The sequence below is a fragment of the Lepisma saccharinum genome, chromosome 18 (genome assembly GCF_977018435.1).
Source record: "Lepisma saccharinum chromosome 18, izLepSacc3.1, whole genome shotgun sequence".
Lineage (NCBI taxonomy): Eukaryota > Metazoa > Arthropoda > Insecta > Zygentoma > Lepismatidae > Lepisma > Lepisma saccharinum.
In genome coordinates this window covers 33088774-33109921 of record NC_139246.1, presented here as the reverse complement: position 1 = coordinate 33109921, position 21148 = coordinate 33088774, and the positions used below count along the sequence as shown (strand labels likewise).

The 21148-nt window shown below is 38.4% G+C and overlaps 2 protein-coding genes across 2 annotated transcripts in view; both read right to left on the bottom strand.

Moving 5' to 3' along the window:
• The window catches only part of LOC146001949 (uncharacterized), a 53791-nt gene extending 41309 nt beyond the window's left edge, over positions 1–12482 (bottom strand). Inside the window, exons 1-3 of the mRNA XM_083139668.1 lie at positions 12335–12482; positions 7928–7969; positions 6071–6137 (exon numbers count right to left, since the gene is read on the bottom strand). Coding sequence (XP_082995794.1) covers positions 6071–6137; positions 7928–7969; positions 12335–12391 — 166 coding nt within the window. The 5' untranslated portion in view covers positions 12392–12482. The remainder of the gene's footprint in view (positions 1–6070; positions 6138–7927; positions 7970–12334) is intronic.
• Positions 12483–14654: 2172 nt separating this feature from the next.
• The window catches only part of LOC146002204 (uncharacterized), a 129780-nt gene continuing 123286 nt past the window's right edge, over positions 14655–21148 (bottom strand). The window contains exon 14 of the mRNA XM_083139922.1: positions 14655–15014. Within this exon, the coding sequence (XP_082996048.1) occupies positions 14863–15014 (152 nt within the window). The 3' untranslated portion in view covers positions 14655–14862. The remainder of the gene's footprint in view (positions 15015–21148) is intronic.

The following is a 21148-nucleotide window of genomic DNA, read 5'->3' as shown; positions in this document are numbered from 1 at the left end:
AAAGAAAATTATCAACCGTTGAAAAAAACATTCTGCATTCGATAATCTTATTCACTTATGACATAAGAGTAGAGCAATAAATAACGCAATTTCCAATGAGGAAAGATAATATCGGTAACTGAAAAAGTACAGACTCTTGCTTGATTTTTTTTATTTAAAGTCGCTTTCTGCTACTTTTCGGTAATCACGACGATGAGGATGAGTGATGATATAATGAAATTGATGGAGGGGCACTCACATAAAACACCCATGTCCAGGCCGGGATTCGAACACAGGATCCGTGGCTTTGTAATGCGATATATTAGCCACGGAAGTCGGCTACAGATTCTTGTTACTTGCAAAATTATCGCATATATGCGTTGTATGTTTTCTGAGTTTAGTGGAAAGTACATTTGCATTGCAATGATGTAGAGTACGTCATTTAGATTTAATTACATATTTTGATTAGCACGTTCCAAAAAAATCCTGATAATGTGACAAAGTTGTCAAAATTTCTTTTCAAGCCGGCTGTTAAATAAATTAGAAACTCGTCATCTAAACTCACCGCGACAGGAACCTCAGAACTACAAATTTCTGAGAAGTTGGCAAAATTGTCTGGCAACCCCGAGGCAATAAAACGACCGGATGGGAAGACGATAGTATTGACGCTTGTTGTTTTTTCGTTTTCCATGGAGAAGTAAAGCTTTTTCGGTAGTTGTGTGCTGTAGTTGTGTGTTTGTCGCGATGAACAGTGTGGAGAACTTGTTAGTGCGAAGTTTTTCTACCAGAAGTCTGGATGAAAAAATAAGCATAAAAAACCTAGGCCGCCTAGGCCGAATTTGAAACTAGAACAAGTGTCCAAGAAGGGAGGTCGTGAGTTCACTCGGAAATTTCGCGCTGAAACTTACGAAAAGTGCGATTGGTTGTGCGGTTGTGACAAGAAGAATGCTTTCTTTTGTTTTCCGTGTGTACTGTTTGGTGGAGATATTGCATGGTCCAAGGTGGGGGTGAAGGATCTACATCACTTGAGTGAAAAAATCAAGAAGCACGAAGCTTCGCATGCGCACATGGACAATGTTCTCAACTTTGTTTTTCTGGGGAAAGTGAACATTCAAGCACGGTTGGACAGTGCATACCGTCAGTCTCTTCATGAACATAACGAGAAAGTTTCGAAGAACAGATATGTATTAAATATAATAATTAATTGCGTCCGTTTTTGTGGTGCATTCGAGCTAGCTCTCAGGGGTCGTGACGAAACCGTTTCCTCCTCGAACCCAGGAATATTTCGCGGGCTTGTGAACTTCAGTGGCGAACTGGACGAAAGTATGAAAGGCCACCTAGAGAGAGCAACCGTTTTTAAGGGAACTTCGAAAACAGTTCAGAACGAATTGCTTGACTGCATGCTACAGGTATGCCACGAGGAAATTTCAAAAGAAATCGAGAAGGCTGATTTTTGGGCGGTAATAGCTGACGAAACGACCGATGTTTCGTCCGCATTTCAAATGGTAACAATTTTCCGTTATATTGTAAATGGAAAACCAGTGGAGAGATTTTGGAAATACTTAAATCCAGCTCTCCACGATGCATGCTCTCTAGCTCAGTGCATCCTTGAAGAGGTAGAACAGCATGTTGCAAATGAACCTCACAAGCTAATTGCTCAGACATTCGATGGTGTATCGGTAATGAGCGGGTCCGCAAATGGTGTGCAGGCTATCATTCGGCAACGTTACAGTAATGCAGCTTACGTTCACTGCTATGCCCACCAGCTAAATTTAGTTATGGCCAATGCTGCATCAGTTAATCGCTACGTGCGAATATTTTTTGCTAGTTTACGAGGGATAGCAACATTTTTCTCAAATTCGTCCCAGAGAATCGCGGTTTTGGACGAAGTGGTAGGCAAGCGGTTACCAAGACCTGCAACGACAAGGTGGAATTTTCATGCAAGGTTGGTGAACACTGTTTACGAGCATAGGGAAGATCTGATCGAATGCATGGAAGCGATTCAAGCAGCAGACCATATTAAACTGGATTCTACTCTGGAGCAAGCAGCAGACCTGGAAAAAATGTTGCAGGACGGGGAGTTTAACTATTGGCTGCTCTTTTCCACAAGATAATGCCAAATGTTGACATATTATACAATCAGCTACAGAAAAAAGAAATAGACCCAACTTCTGTCGAGAGGCACATTGCCTCTTTTGTGAAACATGTATCGAAAGTTCGAGAGGAAAGTGGTGAGGAATCTGAGAGTGAGGATGCTATGTTTTCGATAAAGCGCAGGAGGACAACCAATCGCAATCGAAGCGCCGAGGCAAAGGAGGTTTGTGATGTAATTATAAGCCAAGCGATCGATAGATTTTCCTTCAGAGGTCACCTTATTGCAGCAAACTTATTCTTGCCAGAAAAGTTCTCAAGCTACGTGTGTCGTTTCCTGATATGTATCTGCAATCAGCATGCGGTGCTTATCCTTTCTTGGATGAGAAAAGACTGAAGACAGAATTGAGCATAATATATCGAAGGAATGAATTTAGTAACATCTCGGGAGCCTTGGCCCTTTTCTCGTTTATGAACGAGAATAATCTCCAAGATACATTTGGCGAATGCACGAAGCTTCTGAAAGTGCTCGTAACAATTCCCACGACCACATCAGAAGCCGAAAGATGTTTCTCCACTATGAAGCGTGTAAAAACATTTTTGCGAAACACGATGGTTGAGGACAGATTAACAGCTCTGGCCATGCTTTCTATTGAGCGAAAGTTCACCCAGGATATTCCAGATTTTAACAATCGTGTCATCAACAAGTTTGCCCGCTTGAAGGACAGAAGGATGGATTTCAGTTACAAGCATGTCTGAAGAAGATTTCTGGTAAGTTTGAAGTTTTTATTTAGTATATTGGTTGAGATTCTGGTAACGCAGATATCACCTTTCCCGTGAGTTATTTACGTATTTTGGTGCCCTATTTCACATATCAATTAATCATGTTGGTCAGGAAATGTTTTCTGTGTCACTTTTTTACTAGTAATTTTCACGTTCAATGCAAGTAAATATTCGTCATTGTGCTTATCAAGCTGTGTAAAAACTAATATCCCTTCTTCTGAATTTTCCCCTCTATTGAGTTAAAAAATGCTACGACTTAATCTGTTAGAATTCTATTTCTTCTTTATCTTTCCTAATCTTTGCATTACTGTTAAATAATTATTTAATTTATTATAATAGGTTCAAACGTGTAAAACATGATATTCGGTAAACACGAATATATCAATTTCTTATCACGTTGGCTGTTATGTACGAAATTCATCATTTAAACTCACATTACTAGTAGAGCAAATTTCTGACCTATCGCCCCTCCACTTTGGTTTACCACGAGCCGCCACTGACGTCCACGTTCATTCCCGGTGCGGTACGTTTGAATAAAAGATCACTGATTGTTGCGTGGTTAAAAAGTGTAGAGATATCCTGCAGATCTTTCCACTTCAAAGCTGATATTGGTAAGACATCACAATAAGCTTCTCCTGGTAAGAGGAACTCTCCTTCCTGCAACCCAGTCGAAGGCTTCCACTTTCGTGCCTCTGTCAGTACTACTGTTTCCCATGCACTGTTGTAACTTGCGGAGCGTATGGACATAATGCGTGGTTGATGAATCTCCACTTTGACTTCCTTTAGGGGCCTGGAGGGAACAGACAACTTTCATTTGTACAATCCGCCTGAGACAAATAAATCTGTCCATGCCTTGAACATTGTTTGTTGACACTCGACAACTTGGAATGGGTTTGGTTTCAGTCTGCTGGATCGTATAACCTCGTACCGTCTGCAGGCACTTCAGTTTGAGAGGAGTGTGATATGAGCCTCATATTTTTGTCACACTCGAGGTAGGAGTGCCCACGTTCAGGAAATGTTATTGTTATTTTATCTAACCGCCTACAGAACACCACAACATAATGAAGATACCTAAAAACTGTTAAGTTTTTGTTCTGTCCTGCACACGAATCGCAGAAAATGTGCAGCTGTTTCACATCAGGGGATATTTCAAATATGAAGTGGTGGAGCATGGATACGACTTCATCTGCCCCTTTCTTAGCCACTGTCTCGTCATAACCATAAAAAACTGATTCTCCAGATGGTAACAGATGTATATTGAACAAATGTACTGTCAGTTGACGTTTGTAATACACGATGTTACTAGCTATATTGGGCACTTGCAAATTCCTCTGGAATCCATAGCAATGACTTCCTCATTACTGCTTTGAGCGCAGCGTTGTCTACACTGACGTTTCCTGGTGTATGTTGCGGCTCGCCGTAAATGCTGCTCCTTCTTAATTTCCAAATCATGTAGGTCGTTCACTATTTGCTTTTTCCTGTCTTCGTCAATTGAATTCGGTGTGGATGCCAATTCTTCTTGCATCCGTTTCCCTTCTGCCTTCATAGCATCACACGCACATGTATCTGAACGAGGGTACCCAAATGAAATGTTGTACTATGAATTGAATACTCGCATGTAACTATCATATGAAACAGAGTTGTTGGTATATTTTTCTAAAAACATCTGATGCTACTTCTTACCATCGAGCGCTGATGACAGATAAATCTTGGTTGTTTTCTTCAATGAATAGTGGGCTTTTCGGCCTCGTAGAGATTGAATGTGTTCATGAATGTTCTTTCGAGTTTCCTCACTTGAGGAATGTGGTCGATTTTTGTGCTGTCCTCGTCTATCCGCTATTGCGGTACCACATTCTTTAAACTGCTCTTGAATAGTCTGTACAGTTCTCGCTGATATACCATGTAGAGCTAGAAAAGCTTTGTAGCAAACCGGTACTTCCTCAATCACATCATTGTTTTTAATCCTGACTTTGTACACATACGTCGTATCACGCAAATGAGCCTCACTTCGGTCCTTTCGCGGACGCCTCCTATTTACAAGTTTCATTTCAATTAAACCACATAAATGGAACCGTTGAGCATCTCGATAGGGCAACCTGTTGAAATGAATGATAATATTCTTCCTATCACTTTCTTTCACACGTTCGAAACAGGATTTTCTACACCTACAGTCTTCACCTGTTTCATGCGTTTGCGTAAGCATTTTTTCGATGCATCGGGCACACGGCCTTGTCCTCTTCTTTTCTTTCCACATTGCGCTTTCCTGGACTCGAGTTCACATCCATTGTGACACAACAAACGTTCTATGCTAGTATCGACGCATCTCACACCGACACAACTGCTTTAATGTAAATCCGTCTTTCTTCTGGCAACAAACAGGGTTGCCAAACAATAATCTTATCATTGGCATACAAACTCACGTACCAAATCCTAATTGTTGCCGTTCTTATTCAGCACGACATTGAACTTTCATCGTTTATTCAGAAAATGCTAGGACATTCATCGTTGTTCCATCTTCCATGGTTTTTAAAAACCTGTTTTACATGTGACTCAAAGCTTTTCTGTGCAAAATGAATATACGTCCAGAAAGCTCATGCTGCCCTCTACCGTTTGGCGCCATAAAATGAAATTCCTTTAGAATGGACTTTCATCGTTATTCCCCCGCACTCTTCACTTGTTAAAATATTAACAATTTTAAAATTTTAAATCTATATCGGAGTAGGTTTATAGTATTTATGTATGCAATGGAAAGAGACAAGCATAAATAAATCAATAAAAAAAAGTTTAAAATAATCAAATTAAGACTTGATGTAAGATTAATTAATAACTTTGTTTCTACTTTTAATAAAGAATACCGGATTAAAAGGTTACTTCTTTATCATTTTTTATTTAATGTGTCACTTATAATTGTATGCTTTCTTAAATGTATTAACCGTATTCAAACAAGCACATAGAATACCATTATCAAACAATTTATTTAAGTCTACTTTATACTATTCAGACATTCTAATGGGGTCCCGCTTTAAGTACATCTACAGTTTAACGTGGAACCTAAAGCGGGAATCAAACACGGGATCTCTTAATACAAAGCACTGAGGAAGAGAACCAATACAATTATCAACAATGAGATTAGTTTCACATAATCACTTGCTAAAGAATCATTTGTAGTTTTAAAATCAGCTCGAAGTTACTAACAGCACATATTATTCATATTTACCGATGCTGCCAGTATAGCCATGCCAACAGTCCTTTTTCAGGTCATGCAGAAATATGGCCGTTTCGTTCTGTATGATGAGAATAAAAATAATCTTGGTTCAGTTACTAAACCATAATTAAGTGTATATGTATAAATCATCCATTAGTCGTAATTTAACTGAAACATTTTTAAAACACAGCCACTGAAAATAGTCCAACGTGATGTTAATATTACATGCATATATACAATATGCATATGCAATTAATATCTATCTAGTAAATGAATATACAAGCCTCAGTCAGTAGATAAATGGATAAGTGTGCGAGTTTGCTACGAAATTACATATGTAGTTCTTAGGGTGAATGTGTGCTGCCATTTAGTGAGTTTCCTGGTAGGTAGTTTGGGGTTTGGCGCTGGGAAGGCCATTGGGTGTTGAGCGTGAAAGATGATAAGTCGACTTCAGTGTTGCTCCAAAGTTTAATTGTGTGGAGTGATGCACTTTTGCAAGTAGAAGGCTTAAAACCCATTAGGATTCATCGATTGATGTTATTGATTTAGAATGATAACTGTGTCTTGAAACCAAGTGTACGAGTGGGTAGAAAATTTAAAAAAAGTGTCACAGTTCTTGAAGATCCTTCCCAGTCTGGCCGTCTGTCAGTGTCGTGAATGCTGACACCGTTCAAGCCGTTGAGGCGTAAAACCATCTGAAGCAGCAAGTGTCGAGGCGTATGTCTCTACCAAGACAATGCCAGACCACACGCGCCACCCTCTTTATATCCCAGATATGGTACAGTCTAATTTTCATCTTTCTGGACTACTGAAAGGGTCAATGATGGACCATAAACTCAACCCTGATGACAATGTCAAGTTTGCCGTTCATGAGTGACTCACGGGCCAACCAAAAGAGCTCTTTTCTTCTGACATCCGATATCTGGCATCCCGTTGACCCAAGTGCATTGAACTACAGGAGAATTGCGTTCAAATATAAGCACGTACTTTATTAATTTTCTCAATAAATCACAACGTTGTATCACTTTCCGTTTATCTTTCGACTGAACCTTGTAAAATTTTAAACTTTTAATGCAAAAATCTTGTATATGTATTGTACCCTTACGTAAAAATTGATTTTTACACACAGTATCTCTGATTACTAAACCATAGTCAAGTGTGTATGTATAAATCATTCATTAATAGTAATTTGACTGAAAAATATGATTTTTTAAACAAAGCAATTCGAAATATTCCAACGTGGTGTAAATATTACAATACAATTTAATATTTGAATGACACACATTTAGCGATTCACTATTATACAAATAAATTAATTGTTTTCTAGTAAGAAGTATAATTGTGAACTCAAATACATCAGAATGGGTTACGATTTATGTTACGTGATGTAATTATACTTGAAATCACACAACTCAAACATATGTCAAATGTTTGCGTTTTACTATCTAAAATTGAGGATCAAAATACAAAATTTATTTACTGTTAGTTTGTAGTTCTTGTTTTGAAATGACCATAATTTAAAATGTTTGTGATTTACAAAATTGAATGTGTAAGATCATAGTATAGTGAATTTGAATAGCCGTCCCCGTAGCGGAGTGGTTAGCACATCGTGCTACGACGCCAGGGGTCTGGGGTTCGAATTCCGGCCTGGGCATGGATGTTTGTGAGTGTCCATTCATCGATTTCATCATATCACAACTCATCCCCGTCTTCGCAAATTAGCCAATAGGGGCACAAAAAGCGAAGTGAAATAAAATAAATCAGTCAATCAAAATCAATTAAATTTGAATATTAAAACGAATCTTTTGGATCATCTTGCAATCTTTTCTACATTCAGAAATGATATTATTATAATTTAAGGTCACCTACCTCTGAATAAACAAATGCATGGTTTGCAATAGACAGATCCGGCTGAAAAAGGAAAGTATATTAAGTCATAGCTATACAATATAATATAATTTTTGTCGTTATAGTATTATTCTGTCATAATAATGACATGGCATTCTCGCCCTCAAATCAAGCCTAATTTTCATCTGTTATCCTTTATTATTATTATAATTATATTAGCAAAAGGTCTACTATTACTAATTTATTGGTGTTGATAGACTCACTTAAATCTAACATTTGGAAGCAATCTCAGATTGACATTATATTTCTTGACTTGCCAAAAGCCTTTGATAGTATCCATCAGTTAAGCTTTAAGCTTAAAGCAGGATGATGCAAGCTCGGATCTTGTTCCTGCACATAATCTGCTCTTTGGATTCCCTAACCTTCCAATAGATGAACACCAGGTACCAGACCCGTAGCCAGAATTTTATTTAGGGGCGGGGGGGGGGTGCATATAAAAAATGCATATCATAATGTAATATTTGCATCTGTCCTCCAACGTGGCCGTTGGAGGCGCTGTGCTTTGGGCGCTGTGCTTTGGGCTCAGACTGCTGGACGGCATGAGTTCGAGTCCGCCTGGGTTCAGTCTCTGGGTTCTCGGCCTGTGAATAGAACCGGTGACAACCCACCATCGTGAGGAAATTGGGGAGCTACGAGTGAGTAGCGTAATCTGGTCTCGGAATTCTTCTATAACGGCTGGGGGTTCGACGTGCTGACCCCACGTCACCCCATTACTGGTTGAAGATCTCCACACCTCTAGGTAGGATTGTGGGAGGGAGACTGGCAGCCGGGAGATCTGCCTAGGCCCTTCAAGGGCTGTCGAGCCATGGAATATTATTTATTATTATTAATATTTACATCAATTTGAAGTATTTTTTTTAAACTTTCAGAATGTAAATTTGCTGATGAACTTATCATACTTGAAATCTCGCCAATGAAGAGAGTTATAATATTCCAGAGAATTGGAAAGCTAGCAGCATGCACTCAGCCACTTGTTAAGATTGATTGATTGATTGAATTGTTGTTTTAAGTCCACTTTATGCACAGGAAGGCTAATCGGGAGTGGACCTACAGTTTAAAGTGGGATCCGAACCACTATATACCTCCACCGGGTCAATTTGTTAAGATATAGCACGCATTTATTGCTGCGTATTAAAGTAGATAACCAAGAGTTTGTCAAGGGATTTAATGTTTTTCACAGGTATTTCAGTTCAATCTTTCAAATTTTATTGTCCTAACCTCTAAATTTCAAAAGAACACACGATAGTTGAACTTGGTGAAGGAGGAAGAATTTATTGCATGTTGGTTTCATGGTATCGCTTCTCGACCTGGAAGTAGTTCCAGAAAGTAACGCCAGAGGACTGCAACGACCGCCACCTTACAGAGACATCTGCGGGAAACGTGTGTACTACGTGAGCTGTTACAGTCAATGACTAAACTTGAGCCACTAAAGTATCCAGTCTTCATTCACTTACCACTTAGGTGCGTTCTCTTGTGTTCATTATTAAGAAATAGTGCGGTTGCTAATTTATTCCATTCATTTGAGACATACGTGTTGTAATGTAACACGTAGTAACGGAAAATTACATATGCCATGTCCTAAAGATTTATATTTAAATAATTTCTACGAGGTATATGCGTAACCAATTGGGGATAGGAAACCTTCTCACTTACCAAACAAATTTCTTGGAGAAAGGGGGCATTTGTAATTACAGGTCTTATAATTTTTCAATTCACATACGCGTAAATGATTTGTACATAGAATAAATCAACTTCGATTCCACGTTAATTACCTTCAAATGTACCAGAATATTTATATTATCATATAGTAAAGGAACTGGACTTGCGTCATCTGCCTCTCTATCTTCTTTTAACCACTGATTTTTTTTTTCCGTTTTAGAAATTTTTCACAGTATTCATAAGCTGATACAATGTAAAACAACATTGAAACTTTATCTATTAACACGACAAAAACATATAGGTATAAAAAAAACCGCTAGAAAAGAACGTAGACTTGACTAAATAATGCACAAATCTAAAAATGAACGTAAATGTGATCGGTGGCGGATGAGCTCTGCGCTCACTTTGACGTCACTCTCTCATACTGCGATTTCGTCTTATCATAAGAGCGTGACCAGGTCACTCGCGACACACTAAAAATTGGGGCTCGGCGGGGGCGGGGGGGGGCAAGGTTCGTTCTGACCCGACAAGATTCATGTAGAGGGACAGATATTATATATATATATATATATATATATATATATATATATATATATATATATATATGGAAGGGGGCTACCATATACTCCAGTGAAAGGTCTTGTCGTGCAGTTTTTTTTAAATCGCTATATCTCAGTTGCTAATTGAGCTAGGAGGATGGTTGATAGCTCGTTGGACTCGAAATAAAGTCATCTTTCCGATTCTACGATACAAAATGGGGGTTTCCATTTAAAATTTCACAGGGTTTGGGGAATCTTGTGTGATATCATTGAATAGCTTTCTTTCACTTATTAAAGACTTATTTTTTTGTTTTCCGATTCGATGTGTATTTCTCACGATATGTGACCATTCCGGGATAATTTAGTGCAAAATTCTGCCACTTTGTTATAATTTTTATGGATAATCTACATGCTGTACTTTTTAAAAAAGTAAATGTCTAAATAAGCAACTTCTTGCATTCCAGTCACCTGAAAACACTAATTTATTAAGAGAGTCAATAAACTATCAAGGATGTTCGGGGATTGTTTGGAGTTTTATATCAGATCGGTAGAATCTCGGTTATCGGTACCGGAAAATTTCATATTGGCCCATCCCTAACATATGTAATCTATTATATTATTTATGTCAACCTTGCCCCCACAAAAATTTATATAAATTGGACGCCTTTCCTTTAAAAACGAGGAGATTTTGATCACTTTCCGGCCTGACAGGGAAAGTATTGTAATAGATCTAAATCCTTTTAGTATGTTGTGAGTCGAATTTTTCAGAACACGTTGTGCAAAATTTCAGACAGATGCTGCTAGTAATACTTTTGTGTTACGGGTTAGAAATGAACATGGCAACGCAGAGTGTGCCGTTCTTCAAATTGGAGAAGAGAGCTGTCATCAAGTACCTCTTCTAGAAGAGCATGGGAGCCAAGGAAATATACGACGAATTGACACAAACAATACCCAATGGCTGTACTTCATACAGCAAAATGAAAGTGTGGGGGGCGGATTTCAGGAGAGGGAGAACGAGCACAGAAGATCAGGAAAGGCCTGGAAGATCCAGAACAGTAGTGGCTGAGGAAATTGTCGATAGTGTCCACGACCTGATCCTTGCGGACAGGAGGATTGGTCTGCAATGTATAGCAGGTCAGTCGCGGACATTTTTGGGTTCTAGCAAATCCATTGATTTAATGGGATCACTACAACCCAAAAGTGTCCGTGACTGTACACTAGGCATCGGTTTAGAGCAAGTGTATTACATTGTATACGAAGAATTGGAGATGAGAAAACTTTCTGCCAAGTGAGTGCCGAAACTCTTGACAGCTGGTCACAAGCGGAAAAGAAGAGACAGTGCTAAAACACTATTGGACAGTTTTTCAAGTAGTGCAGTAACAGTAGATGAAACTCCATTTTGTGTATGATCCATAGATAAAATATCAATCCATGCATGGATCACCACTTCCCGGAAAATGTTGCCGACAGAAATCTTCAGGAAAAGTAATGGGTGTGATATTTTAGGATTGTGAGTGGATAATACTCAGACAATATATGGAAAACGACACCACCTTCAATGCTGAACGCTATGTGGTTTTGTTGGATAAATTGCACTCGGCTTTGAAGGAAAATAGACCGCGGAAACTGTCTAAAGGCATCTACTTCCTCCAAGACAATACTCCTTGCCACAAGACAGGCATCACAATGCAGAAAGTATGATCTCATGGACCACCCCCTTTATTATCCTGATATGGCCCCCTCAGACTATTATATTTTCCCCAAACTCATAATGAACCTCAAAGGTACTGAATTTAAGGAGAGGCATGGTTTGGAGACCAAGATATAACCTTATATTAGCATGGGTTAAAATCGCTGCAGGAACGTTGTGCCAAGTGTGTCAACCTGACAGGGAACTATATTGAATAAAATGACATTCATTTGTTACTGACGCCATTATTTCTTTCCGAGGCCGGAAACTTATCAAAAACCCCTGTTTAAATGACACTTAATTAAAATTGAAAGTGACCGATCGTGGGTTAATAAAGAAATGTATGAGACCCCGTCCCACGAACAGATTCATGGAAGGCAGCTATTACATTAAAAAATAACCCTTCTCTTTAGGAAATTAGCGTCACGTTGCAGGTTAAATAGTAATGTCTTTGATACTACAATATACTAGAAACCTTACCGCAAATACAAATAGAAGTACCACAATGATGTAGATTTTCGTTCCGCTGGAAATCATTTCAGCGTTGAACCTGTGACAGACCCGATCAGGAACTAACTAATCCCGGCTGCAAAATCAATTCTAAGAGCTAATTGCAAATACAAGCATTGTAACGATCACACTCTTTGTATTTCGAGCATCGTAAAATTTTTGATACGTGACCGACGCCAGAAAAAACAACGAAATTGAGTCTTTCAAAATGTCCATAGGACCTTTGGTGGAATATAAACTTTACATGAAGCGATAATGTTTTGGTATGAAACAACCAGAAGAAACAATACCGTATTTTGTTTCGTATTCAGGAACATGCTATTATGCATAAACATACACTTGTGTGCAATTTCAGGCACGCATACACATTCAAAATAAGTAGATTTTTGCATACATAAACATAAACATCATATTAAGTATATCATTTTCTTTATATTCCTAAATATGTAGTGTTACACATAGGCCTATATCTAGGTATGTTCAGTGGCGCAACCACAGGGGGGCATTGCCGGACTTCGACGGAAGTCAATTCTAGGGGGGGGCAAACATTGACGGCCAAGGGCACCTGTAGGGGGGCACAGAGGAGCAATTACCCCTTTCGATTTAAAATTTGATGGAAATGAAAATAAATTTCGTAAAAATTTTCTTGATCGCTGCGTTCGCAATATGATTGTTTTTTGTAGTGTATTTAAATAATATATGTTGTATATATGTATTGAATTAACTTAGAATACGTATACAATTTAGTGTTAGCATGTTGCATGTGTGTTTTTTTTATTTAATGTCGTTCCATATTTCATATGTGTAAAACATATGTTGTACATGAAAGTTATTCATGTTATATGTACAAAAAGAATTATCTTCGGAATGCATTTATCATTAATATTCTGCCATTCAAAAATACAGTTTGTGTGCTTGTTTTCCATTATTAGCTAATGTGAAATTGACGGTGTTGAAAAAATATTTCCAATCGTTTGTTCCAAACAAATGCTTTAGCACGACTTCTACCCCCTTTTTGCGTATTTAAGAGGATAATAATGCCTTTGATACTACTACTACCACTAGAAGTAGTAGAAATAATAATAATAATAATAATAATAATACCATTAATGTTTGTTATTATTATATATATTATTATAACATTATATATATATATATTAATGCCATTATTAATGTTTTTGTTATTATTAATATATGTACGTTTATCATGGTACTTTCCCCCCCCCCCTCAGACAAATATCCGTGGTTGCGCCTCTGGGTATGTTGCTTTCTTTATTACATTGTCACCTTGTAATTAAGAGGTCACTGGTTCGATACCCGGTGGAGTATTATAGTTGTTAGGATTCCACCTTAAACTGTAGATCCACTCCTCAAGTAGACTTAAAACAACAGCTCAAATAAACCCAACCATTTCTTCAGTATGTTTTCAATATTTAACATTACGATGAAAATGAATTGTGGCTAGATAAAGAACAAACATGATGGAACTATTTATTTACAATCTTCGAAATAAACGCATTCCTATGGAGAATGAATGTTTCACTATTAGATTAATTTATTTCATATTCTAATTTTGCACAAACACACTCATTATACACTTATTTTACGCTATCTTGTCTCACAATTGTAAACATATGGTAATTTGTCTTGTAAAGAAACACTCGTGTGTAGATTAATCCATTTTTGGTTCAAGTAATACAATTAAGTTAATAATACCGTAACATCTCGTTAATCCGGACCCCGATTATCCGGACTTCGCTTAATCCGAACAGGCAATAGGCAAAGAAAAGAAAAAGAGAAGAATGGAAGGTTTTAAATGTATCTAGAAGTCAACAAGAGAACTTCCCAAAGAAAAGGCAGTCAACCACTGATGAAATTCTGTTTCCCGCAGACTTTGTACTGTACTGTATAGTATATTTAGGCCTATGCCCTTTAAATACACCATAATAAACGTGTTTTGTAGCTATAAACGGAGTTTTAATGCACTTTCTACTGTCCTTCTAGGTTATTTCAGTTAATCCGAACTTTCGTTAAACAGCTTATCCCCCAATTAGTCCTGATTAACGAGGTTTTACTGTACATCAAAACAATAGGATAATGTCAGGACCAAGACATTTTCGTGTTAATGTATTTACAAGAAACCAATATTACTTAATATATACTTAGAAAACAGAAAATTTGTAAATGTAATTATGGAAAAAGTGCATAAGAAATGAAAACAGGAAAATATTCATAACTTTATTTCTTGTTTAGCAACAAGCGTACAATATTCATAAATGTAGTTCATTTATTTACTTACTGGTGTAATTGTCTGAGGTCGGCCAATTTTCGTTCAAGAAAACTTACAATAATTGATCCATTCAAATTATTTTTTGTCTGCAAGTTATACTCAAGTAGCAGAAAAGTATGTTCAAAGTTTGTTAGTTCTAAACTTGTAACGGTAAGAGTTATTGCTTTCCTTTAGACATGGCTGAGTTACACTTTTTTCCACATTATTTCTAATCAACGTTCAATTGTCGAAATGATCCTTCCAAACCGAAAAGGTCGTCGTGAGATTTTGGCTTTCCTGGTCGTTTCGATTCATCAGATTTCAAGTTTTCTGTTTTCAGAAACAGGTCTTTATAGCTCTCTACCTTTTGTTTCCATTCGTCTGCAAAACAGGTGAAAAATAATATTTATTAACTTATAACTATAGGTTTATTTCACATACGTCACCAACTGTTGCATGGTGGCTTCGAGCAGCCATGATTGAGGCCACTTCTTGGAAGCATACGGAATTCAAACCGGCGGCAGGAGATACTAACACAGAAATTCGTGATCTAAAACAAATGTGCAGTAGGTGCAGATGTAACGAGCCCCTACGTGGTGGATATTTTCTTGTAAACGACAAATAAAATTTGCGGCAAACGTGGAGGCTGTGTGTATGCTGACGTCACGTGAAACCCACACTATAGTATAAGTGTATGCATTGATAATAAGTGGAACAATATCGGTGGGTTGGTTGATTTGGTGTTTTAAGTCCACGTCATGTACAGTTAGGGTAATCGGGACTGGACCTACAGTTTAAAGTGTGATCCGAACCACTATGTGCCTCTACCGGGTATCGAACCTGGGACCCCTTGATTAGAAGGCCACTGCGCCATCGGGGAGGCCCAAGAGGAACAAGAGTATCTTGCTAATGTGCCGGTTCTTCGGTGTACCTATTGGGCTATCGGTTGGTCAGTTGGTCAGTTCTGCTTGGAAACGTGTTTTTAAGCTTTATACGGGACCTTACTCCAGTCCCATCTACAGCTCACGCTCAGAAGATCCCTGCCGGAAGTCAAGTGACGTAGGGGCAGGCGACTCCACTATTAACGTTGGGGGAGTGCACCCTGGGTCAGAAACAAGCGCTTTGGTCTCACTGTAAGCTGTGAGGCTTGATTCACATCTACGCTCAAATCACTGTCCGCTCACGGTCAGGGGGTATCCACATTAGCGGTGAAGGTATGATCATCGTCAATCTGGTGTTGATTTCTTGACAGAGTACACCGATTTTTTTCCTTTGATTTTTTTAAAATAAAAAACCTGACGATTGTACTAACTACAATGTTTAAGATATTTTTAACGACGGAATTGGCTGTTACAGCACTGGCGTTCGAGGAAAATGGCAAAGAAAAATAGGGAACATTTATTTGCACTTACAATGTGCAGAGCTACAAATGTGAACAATGGTAAACATTACTTTGTCGATCTAGGTTTGGCATGAAATTTTTTGGACTGATTGATTCATATCGACATTGTTAATAATTTATTTTATTCGAACGTTTCCGACACAACACGGCTAAATAATGTACAGGATAAGCAATACAAAAATATTCTGTACACTGAAAAGAAAAAAACAGCAACCAATGAGAAATAAACAAATTCATAATTCAAAACGAATTGAATTCATGATGACATTCATGTCAAAATCATTGAGAGTCACATTACGGTGAAGTGGTGTTTTCCTAATCTTTCCCGGGGGAAACAAGTTTTCTCATCGGTGGCCGATCATTCCGTTCAAGCGATTCTTTCCGAAACCTCTTGATTGTCGGCTCCGACAAACCTGTTGCTGCAGACGCACGCTTGGTGCTCGGCGTAATTGACAGATTTATTTTCTTCAGATTCACGATCTCAGAATTCAATAACTTTGCTGATAATTTCACACTCTTTACTATGCACAGTAGCACCTTTCCTCCTTACACCTGCCCTAACTCTTAAAACACCACGAAAACCACGGAAAATCCCCCCAAAAATCACAATTAATCACCCACGCACAAGCACTTACACAACGACAATGACCGCAGCGGAAGACTTCCTGCTACCCCTAAAATCTGCAAATAGACCGGTCTTCCCCTGTCCCTCCGCACGTCCTCTTCCCTCATTTGGGGATCTCCTCGTGAGCAGTAAACTGTACTTTATGTTCATTTTCCATGAGAATTGATTGATTGAAACGAAAGATTATGGGCACGTCAGCACTTGGGCTATTTGAACCTGTTATACTACACGGGTTTAAGCTACTTACTATCGTAACAATCTATAAAATCATTGAAAATATTAAGTACAAAGAACTTCAAATCCCAGACATTTAGCCCTCAGATTTCCAGACAGGAAATATCTAGAAACATCTAAGGAATGTCTTGTCAGACATTGCAGAGCTTCTTTGATCGCCATCGTTGTAAACAGGTGTAAACAATTACAATGAAGGAAGAGACTACAGGTAACTGATTCAGCATTGTTTAGTAAATTCGATCGGAATAAATGTCTGGGAGGACTGTGGTGAGTGGTGAGTTACGAGCATTGCAGGGAGAGAGGCAGAAGTACGATGTGGGCAAGGACGTGCTGGAGCGAGTCGCAAGTCAGACTATTTCGTACAGTCACGACCATAACCATCCTTCGCAGAACCTCAGCTGCCATACAGAGACAGGTGCACCGTTTTCCATTAGCCATGCAGATCCAGTCTTCAGGGGTTTAAACTCAAGTGTTGTGTGATGTCATTCATTTCTGTGTTAGTAACCTCTCGCATGTCAAAGCCAAGTTCTACATGAACGATGAGTGCGCCATTATGGAGGATGAGTGATGAACTGAGCTACTACCCTCAACTGATCCCAGTTCTTCTTGGGGAACGAGACGCTATAACTAAAAGCAGAACGTTTTAAAATCTTGTTACCTAATTTAAAAGCAGGGACTGTAAAGATGCACTAAGTACACACAAGGACAAACCACAGGAAAACATACAGTTCTATAAGTTCAGACACCAGAATCTCATTGGCCTGCAAGATTGTACTAACTTTCCACAAGAAAATATGAAACTATTACATGCATTGTATACTTACGGTAGAGTTCAAAATTTATGTTATAACGCCCTGTTTTTGGCACCTGGTGAATGTAAGAACTGGGCTTGCTTGGATTAACGTTTCTTTCTCGAGGCCAAAGAAGCTGTAAATCAAGTTTTCACATAAAGCTTACAAAACTGCCCTGTCAATATCCTTAGTCCTCATGCATTAGTGTTAAAATGGAATTGTATTGCTGTACTTGTGTGAAATAATGGTAACAAAGTCTCTTTATTTTGGTAATTATACAATGTTTTTTTAGGTCGTCAGAGAGTGTCAAACCCGTTCATAGAAGTTAGGATTATTGACATCTGCAACGGATCATGTTATTATTTTTCGTAATTTGAACTAGCTTGAGGTCTATGTAACATCAAAAATGCAAGTAGGGTGACCATACTTCCCGTTTTGACAGGGACAGTCCCGTTTCAGAGGTGTGTCCAGGTCGTCCCGTCCATATTATTAAAAAGCCACTATTTGTCCTGTTTTATAGAAGTCTATGAATTATCTTGAAAACAAGCATTTCATGATAAAGAAATATGTATTTTATTGTGTGTGATCCGTTATATGTAGAATAAGTATGCAGTTTCCCTACGGAATTGAAACACAAACTCAAAAGAGAAATCTAGAGTTGTGTGTCTGATATGTAGGGTAAGGTTTTCCGGGAGATTTATAAACGATTGGTAAAGAATAAAGCTGTTCTCAAGAGAATTGGATCTTCTCCTAAATACTTCTGGCATTACTCAACTTCAGCATAGAACTAACACCAAAGGTTGATCAGAAAGGAGGAGAAACTATGTAAGTCATACTGAGTTGATAATAATTAGAGGTAAATGTGGTATTATGAGCCCCCATTTTGTTTTGTATTTTTTAAAATTTGATTTTTAACTTTTTTGTTCAGATTCTTATGATAACTTTAACTACAACATTTCATACAACTATTGTTAAAATATAAACCAATTTGAGAAACTTTAAGGATATGAAAAAAATTAAAATACAAAACAAGTCATTTTGTGGAAAAAAAGTTTTGTGCTGGTAATATGAGCCCCTAGAAAAAATAATAGAATAACTGGTTTAGAAAAGTATATGACAAATTAAATCATACAAACAACATTTTATTCATTACAAAACCTTAAAAAAATATTATGATGTGAAATATCATAAAAGAGTTCTTAACAAAATCATTGAAAAAATCATTACAAAACCAATGGAAAGGGTCATTAAGAAACCATTTAAAAAGTTTTATTTTGTTTTTTTGTAATGTCTATTTACAAAAGTCGCAAATGTAAATATCCTTCTCGCATCCAGCGCAGTCGTTGTGTGCCCACATTTCACAGATGAGACATTGCACCCACAGTTCTCCTCGGTTATCGTCCGAAAATAGACCCTCGCAGAACAGACAAACTACTTCTTCATCACAGGGATATTCCATTCCGATTGGTGTTTCTAAGACAGATTCCCCAGAATCGATATCTGATTCACAGTATTCCTTATCTGAATCTTGATGAAGCTTCGGTTTCACTGCATGCTTTGTTTTAGGTTCTGTTTCTTCAGTAGGCTGTTGATCATCTCTTTTCTTTTTATCCTTCAGTTGTCTCTTCCCTTCAGCTGAGTCTGACTTCTTTCTTTTTTCTCCAGTAGCCAACAGAGCATCTTTGTACGGAGACGATGTAATCAAAGCTGCCTTGGAGGGTTTGGGACCTTTGCTAGTCACTTTCCTCTTTGGTTCGGGAACAGGCCAGATATCTTTTGGAGACACAGTGTGTCCGGGAATCTTCTTCTCCTTATCTTTACACAGACCGGAAGGCCCTGCCCATGCCAAATCTTCAGCAGCTGGTTGGAATCTTGTTACTTGCACATTCTCCAAAACTGGTGAACTTGCAGTTCCAGCGCCGTTTGATTCTACACTTTTCGTCGCAGATGCATTTTGATTATCTTCTTGTGGAGTTTCGGTACCTGTGTTTTGTCCTCTTACTGCATTGTTGGAGGATTTAGGTATTTTCCCTTTGCCTTTTCGCAGGGTTTCCAAATCCAGTAACTCTTGAGAGGAAGGTGCAAAGTCCACAGCAGAAAAAAACATTCCGGTTACACGGATATAATCCTGTAACCTGAAACCCATTCACAGCAATGGATCCGGTCTGGCAAGTCAAATAAGCCTTTGCCAATAGTTCGGCAATATCATAGGCTCCAACAGGTCTCTCACTGTGAAGCATTCACTTGCGTATGTTTTCACTGTAGTGATGTTTCAAAGCGCCAAGAAATGTTTTGTCAAGAGGCTGCAGTTTATGCGATGTGTGTGGGGGTAAACTTACAATGGATATGCCATTTTCTCGAGCAAGATTCACAATGTCAATGTTTTTGGTGTGGGAGTTGTGGCCATCTAGAATAAGGAGCACAGGGTCATTTTTTGAGGGTTTAGTTTTGTCAATAAAGTGTGTTAGCCAGTCTGTGAAAATATTTGCTTCTATCCAACCGGACGGATGACATCTACTAATTGCCCCCGGTGGAGCGCCTTTCATGAGAAGCTCAGACATATTTTTCCTGGGAAAAATGAAGATAGGAGGTACAAAAGTTCCCCCTGCACTCATGCAGCAGACTACTGTCACGAGAGAGCCCCGTTCAGCAAAATTTAGAGCTCCCACTTGTCTTTTTCCTCTCAACCCAATGATTCGAGGGATTCTGCTTTGAACGACTGATATTCCTGTTTCGTCGACATTAAATACTCTATCTGCCGGGTAGTTGTGATTGGCGTACTCGGCTTCCAGGATATCAAAGAAATTGTCGACTGCCTCTTTGTTAAAGCCATTTGCTCTTGAGAACGATGTCGCAGCAGGTTTCAAAAGACATAAAACATTGTTATGACGATTCATGAAGTGGTCGAACCAAGCTCTACCAGCTAACCCCTCTTCTGTGAATGGATGATTAATTCCATTTCTTTCACACAGTTGGTAGGCTACTCTGCGAACAACTTGTCTGGTAAGACCATAGAATTTACTTTCCATGATAAGTAAATACTCGACTAATTCACTTTCCAGCTCCTCGCCCATTATAGGTTTTCTCCCTAATTTTGTTAAAGCGGCTTCTTCCGGTGGTTTGTCAACTCGAACAAGTCTTTGAAGAGTAGGTCTTGGAACAAGAAACATTTTTGATGCCTTTTTCAATCCCATATCTTTGTTTCTTACAGCCTTGATCGCCTTAACCATATCTTCAGTATTCCAGTTTTTTCTTTTGGTCTTGTTTTTTGGACCTAGCACTTTTCGTGGCATCTGAAAAGACAAAGTTGAAAACACTCCTGTAGTGTATATAATATGAGCCCCTTAAAATTTGGGGGCTCATACACCAAGCACGATGGGGGCTCATTTTACAACCCTCGCCATATTGGAATTGAATCACGCATAACGAATCTTTGTTACTTGCAAAATTACATAGTATCTAC